This window comes from Gossypium hirsutum, chromosome D06, assembly GCF_007990345.1.
Source record: "Gossypium hirsutum isolate 1008001.06 chromosome D06, Gossypium_hirsutum_v2.1, whole genome shotgun sequence".
Lineage (NCBI taxonomy): Eukaryota > Viridiplantae > Streptophyta > Magnoliopsida > Malvales > Malvaceae > Gossypium > Gossypium hirsutum.
The window spans coordinates 5,828,282-5,834,074 of NC_053442.1; the positions used below are offsets into that span (position 1 = coordinate 5,828,282).

The 5,793-nt window shown below is 36.3% G+C and overlaps 1 protein-coding gene across 2 annotated transcripts; it reads right to left on the reverse strand.

The window, feature by feature from the left end:
- Nucleotides 1-1,299: 1,299 nt before the first annotated feature.
- On the reverse strand, nt 1,300-5,040 carry LOC107916612 (auxin response factor 17). Of its 2 annotated transcripts, XM_016845917.2 has the most exons (3): nt 3,904-5,039; nt 2,273-3,030; nt 1,300-1,624 (listed from the first exon to the last, which is right to left on the reverse strand). In XM_016845917.2, the coding sequence occupies exons 1-2, from the start codon at nt 4,915-4,917 to the stop codon at nt 2,314-2,316; spliced, it is 1,731 nt and encodes a 576-aa protein (XP_016701406.2). In that variant the 5' UTR covers nt 4,918-5,039; the 3' UTR covers nt 1,300-1,624; nt 2,273-2,313. The 2 variants fall into 2 exon arrangements, with proteins under 2 accessions (XP_016701406.2, XP_016701405.2); XM_016845916.2 differs by lacking the exon at nt 1,300-1,624 and having other exon boundaries at nt 2,078-3,030; nt 3,904-5,040.
- Nucleotides 5,041-5,793: the final 753 nt, after the last annotated feature.

The window sequence follows — 5,793 nt, forward strand, 5'->3', positions numbered from 1 at the left end:
GGTCAGATTATTTAAACGAAGTTATTTGGCAGGGGATTTAGTGTTTATTACTTAGTAGGTGGTCATTAATAACTGATTAGCGCAAGAGCTTAGAAATTAAGGTCTATGGATTAAATTGTAAAATTAATAAATTAGTGGCATCAATGTGTGATTATTAGAAATAGCATTTGGGTAAGGAGAGGTCCTTATTTGGAGAACTGTCCAAGCCCATCTAGGCAAATTGACCATTTTGAAAATGCCAAATCCTCATTCTCACGATTGTTACTCCAAAAACTATCAAAAATATTCTCTCAATTTTCTTTCAACTCTTCTTGTTAATCTTTATTTCAGATTAGTAACTTCGTTTTCCATTAAAATCTTTTGTTAAACAAGATTTGGAAATCAAGATATCAACATTTTCTTTTCTTTGTGTTTCATGCTAGTATGGGAGCTAAGAGGTGGAAGTTGAGTTTTGAGATTTCTTGATCCAATATTTATTTTCCCGCAAGGCAAAGTGTTTTCTAACATGGGCTAAAATACCAATAAATGTCGGTTTTTTTAAATTATAAAAATAGATAAAAATTTTGAATATTTATGAGAATGGGCCGATTTTAGTAAAACGCTTAATAAATATATAGTAATATATAAAATTATAATAAAAATATTAAAGTTAAGATGCCTATATATAAATTTTTAATAAATAAAAAATATATAAAATTTGTAAATATTAAATTTAAAAAATTTTAAAAATATATGGGTGGACTTAAATGAGAATGAAAATCATTTACAAAATAAACCGGCTTTAAAACAATTTTAGACTCATATTTTAAATTGGGTTGAGCTTGGACAAATATAATAATTAAGCTCAATCTATCTTAACCCATAAACACCTCTAAGAGCAACTAACCATTACTGGCAATTTTAAATATTGATAGCAGTTTGAAAGAGATTTTAGTAATTTCAACCTAGAACAAAAATTTCATTTGGTTTCAAAAAATAAATGCCATTTTCGCCTTCCTGTTATTGAAGAATGAAAAAATGTTAAAACTAAAAAAGAATAAAAGATTGTTTTCATTATTTTCACTAAACTTTAAATGATATGATTCTGGTTTAAATCTTTTTCAAGAGATTTTTAAATATTAAATCTAATACTCTAATAAATATGCAAAAAAATTATTTTATTTCTCTTATTTTCTTTACAACTATCAAACATTTTTTCACTACTAAAAACAAATTTTTATTTATACTTATGAAACATGTTTTTGAATTTTTTTTAAAACGTAACCTAAAAGTTTGTGCATTTTATTTGCAAGATGATGTGATTTGTAGAAGAGGAAAATCAATATTTGATGAATATGGCCAAAATCACAATTTCAAATGTAATTTTCTTTAAAGAAAAAGGAGTTTTGTATCATATCACTGCCTAATAAGGGGTCAAATAATAAAACGGCCGAACAAGCATGTGGAATTTGGATTATTATGAGCTCACTCAATCATCTCTACTTCACAATCCAAACTCAATCAAAATGCAAATCTCTACTGTTCTGAAACGCCATATATGTCTACAATTTTCTTATATATATATATATCAGTCAAAGTGTCTCCACCCATCTACTACTGACCATGTACTGCCACCCTAAATTACCTGCAAATTAAATCACTACCAGTAAGGGCAGCAGCGCAACTCAGGCAAGCAAGTTGTAAACATGACAAAAGGATATAAACCCACGCATCAAAGCATCATAATACCACTGTCTTATGCCGAACAGACCCCGAGTTAGTTTTTTAATAGACCCTTACCCACAAATCATGCATTTGGGGTGACTTTTGGATTATTTTCAGGACTCCAATCAAAGCCTGGTTTTACTGCTCCACATACTGCTAAACACAAATAATGGCCAACACATCTTTTGGAATATAAGGGAATTATTTGATTTGACACTCGCAGTCAGCAGAGGCCCAAAAAAACTGAGAACTATTATGTATTCCAGTTTTGTGTTGGAGAAGAAGCGGGTATGAGCCTTTCAAATGCATGATTTAAAACATGGCCAAGCATTTAAAATGCATAACCACCTAAGAGCACGATCCACAAACACAATAGCACAAAATAGAGCATTTCCAAAGGAACAGGATGCCCAACAGATAAAGATTTATAATGTCCTTGCCACACAAATGGAAAGCAAAAATCACAAATATTACAAAAAAGGCAAAGCAATTGCTGTAACTTGGACAGTAAAAACAACACACTTAAGATAGTTGAATGGTTCGTGAAATTCAATCAGAGAAACCATACCTAAACAGTTACTCATCTGCTTGATGTGGACTTGGATTCATTCACAAAGAAAAGCCTTTGAAAGCTGAAGCACTCTCACTTTTGACATCTATCCTGTCATGCAGCTTTGAATAGTCGTTAGTTGATGAAAGATCTAACGAGTTCTTTTCTCTCACAGCTTCATCATATCTTTTACCACTATCATCTTCCATGCTACCAACATTACCAAACATGCTTCCACCAGGCTCCTTCATATGAATCGTCTTGCCAAACAATTGAAACGAATTAACACCTACTTTGCTCAAGTTGCAGCCTGCATTTTCAGTAAATTCAGTGCCAAAGGATACCATGCTGCTCTGGCTATCTGGGGACAAGTTGTCAGACTGTGAACTGCCAATGTTAAGCTCAGTGGATATCCTCTTTAACTTGGGCACCCAATAGTTGCTAGATGAAGCATCAGTGGACATCATTGGGGTATTCTCACTCATATGGTTGGTTAAACCTTGCACGTGAAAATGATTTTGCCTGGCTCCCTGCATGCCAGCAGGAAAAGAATTGTAATTCAACAGTGATGGATTCATGTACCTCATTGTTGAATTGGTTAACCCTGTCATAGGGAACATTATTTCTCCTTCTGCATCAGCCAGCCCAGATTCCTGAGAAAACTTGGACTTCTTCGCCAAGGGAAATGAAGACTGAAGCGGTAAGGAAGTAGCAATTTCAACTTGCCATGGGTTCACTCTCCTTACATTCTCGAGATCAAGTTCATCCCATGCAACCTAATGATATAAAGATAATGAAATCATGAGTCAGCAAGGGTAAAGATGAAGATACTTTATATGTAAAAAAATGGAAAAACACTTAATACCTCTCAAAAACTTAAATGTAAGATTAAATAATCCACATCCTAGCACAAACCCAACCCCTAAAATGCGACCTCTAAAATGAGAAAACATAAAACATAGAAGAAACTACTCCGCCATTATTACCAGTCACAAACACACAGATAAAGTGCAGATGAAACAAGACCTCTATAGAAGCACTAAAAGTTCACTTGTTCCCTACTAAGATGAGAGTATCACAAGATACATTTCAATAAGCATCAAATTTAAAATTTACCCAATTGATGGGAGTTGAAGTTAACATAGCAAGTGGCTCAAAACTGAATACATAAGCACTTTATTCTTTTAACAAATATATAAGTAACAGAATTTTAGATTCAAGCACAATCAAACATCAACACAAATACATACCATGTTACTCCGGATGAGAAACCACTGCATAACAAGCCATCAAACACAACCCGTAAATAATGAAAATTATGCAAATCATTCCCAATCTAAATCAATTACTACAATCTGAATTGCACCACCCCAACCTTGGCAAACTTCCTACGGAGACAAACTCAAGATTGAGAATCCCCAGTAAGGACACTACTTAAAAGTGAAAATATACAAAAATTGATATAGACCAAGTATAATGCTGCCTGCTGCTATAAGCCTATAACTGTGTAATCTTATTCCAACCTTAGTTCCTCCACCCCATCAAATCTACCATCAGAGCTTGTTCTAAATAAGCATGTCGAAGTTATCAGCAAAATGCAATCAATCTAACTACCACATTTAAAACAACTGAGTCCAAGGCAATTTTACCAGAAGCATTCGCCAAGGAGAGCCAATCCAGGGGCCGGAATCCGACAAAGCACCAGAAATAACCGTCCCTTGAAAGCACGTCATTCTCGAGGAATCCTCTGTTTCAACTGCCATCTTCACTCTGGTCCCACCAGCCCAGTATATATTGAGTCCAGCCTCCACCAACTCCGCTCTCACCACGAAATCTGTCCAACCGGGCCGAGGATAGTACACAACCTCGAATGGCAACCCCTTCGCGGCCCTCTCCGCCACTTCCACAACCACCTCCGCCGTCATCCTCCCCCTTCCGTCCCCTTTCGTTGCTCCTCCACCAGTTGGCTCTCTCCACCTCCCGGAATCCCCACCGCCTTCTCCTCTCTTCAAAGCCCGACGGACTCCAATAAACATTTTCCCATTACAGTCCCTCATGAAGACAACAGAATCGCCGGCGATGAGCTTCTTTTGATTAACAAATTTGTTCCATCCCGTAGTGAGCAGATGCCGACGCGGCGTTCCTCTGTAAATGTGGCGGAACTCCCAAACCCCGCCGCGAATGTCGGTGACGGTGAGAGTCTGAACAGGCGGGTCAGCATTGTAGTCAAGAGGCGGGAAAATAGAGTCAGCACAAAACCGGGGGACGGAGAATCCGCCGCCATTGTTGGCATCGGACGGCGTTAAAATCTTGGCGAAGGACACGATCTTATCAGGATCTTCAACTTCACCATTAACGTCTAGAAATTGATTGGGTAGTCTAGAAGGCTCGACAGGGACGAGGAAGAGTTTGATGAAGACTTCATCAGTTCTGGGATCGGCGAGGCAATGAACGTCGGAGACAACGCAAGGGATGAGAGGCCTAGAGAGCACGAGAGAGGAGAGTAACGGAGTCGAACCGCAAGATTGTTCCACGTGTCCTTGAGGGAAGTAGTAAACAATAGAGTTAACAGTGGGGATTTGAACGGAAGAGCCAGCGCAAGCTCGCCAGATCCTTAAATCGACGTGGCGAACCTCCGCAGCCGGCGGCCGTGAAGGCGGCATCGGTCAGCTTAGGGTTTACAGAAAAAAAAAGGAAACAAGAAAGCAGGATATGTTGAAAAAGGGCAGAATCGGGGAAAGAGAGAGAAGGGGTCGGAGAAACAGGCAGAAGGCAAAATTCTGTTAGCGTCAGGAGAAAAAGGCCTTTGTTTGATTGGTTAGAAATTTACAGTTTTAGCCCACGACCAACTTAACAGCCTCGCCTCTACCTCACTCGTCTAATCCTGTGCGTGTTCTACACTCGCTTTTTTATATTTTCAAATTATAGAGTAAATTAATTTATAAAGAAAAATTAAGAGCGAAAACTGGTTTAGATTGTAGAGTTTGGTTCATTTTCTTATTAAATTTTGATTGGTTGGGCTAATGGAAAAATTTTTTGTTTGGTTTTTTTTTATAATTTATAAAGTTTTAAAGTAATAATAGTAAATTTGTAATTTATCTTCTTAAAATGATAAAAATTTAATTTAATCTCGTAAAAATTATAAAGATAATAAAATTATTCGTAAAAATATACAATTTCACCCCTAAAAATACATCCAAATCATTACCAATAAATCATACAAAAAATAATTACCAATAAATATAATTTATCTTACAAAGCACAAATAAGATATAACTTACCTAAACTAAAATAACTTTAGATGGGACTCGTAGGGATTTAAACTAAAGTAAATCTAGACAGCTCGCATATGAATTACCTAATGTATAACTCAAGCTCGGGCACTCAAGGTCTGAGGCTTTCGCTTTTGTCAATTGTGTTAGGAGTTCATTGAAATCATAATTGTTAGAATCAAATTGGATTAGACAATTGAATTGAAAATAGTGATTCGACTAGTTCAATCAACAGCTTTAAATTAAAAAAAAAGTTGAATTGATCAG

What these genes read in the sequence shown, in the direction of transcription:
- LOC107916612 (XM_016845917.2), bottom strand. Translation starts at nt 4,917, where the DNA reads ATGCCGCCTTCACGGCCGCCGGCTGCGGAGGTTCGCCACGTCGATTTA. An exon ending in CTCCTTGGCGAATGCTTCTG is followed by an intron (nt 3,031 to 3,903) that starts GTAAAATTGCCT and finishes TTATATCATTAG; the next exon opens with GTTGCATGGGATGAACTTGA.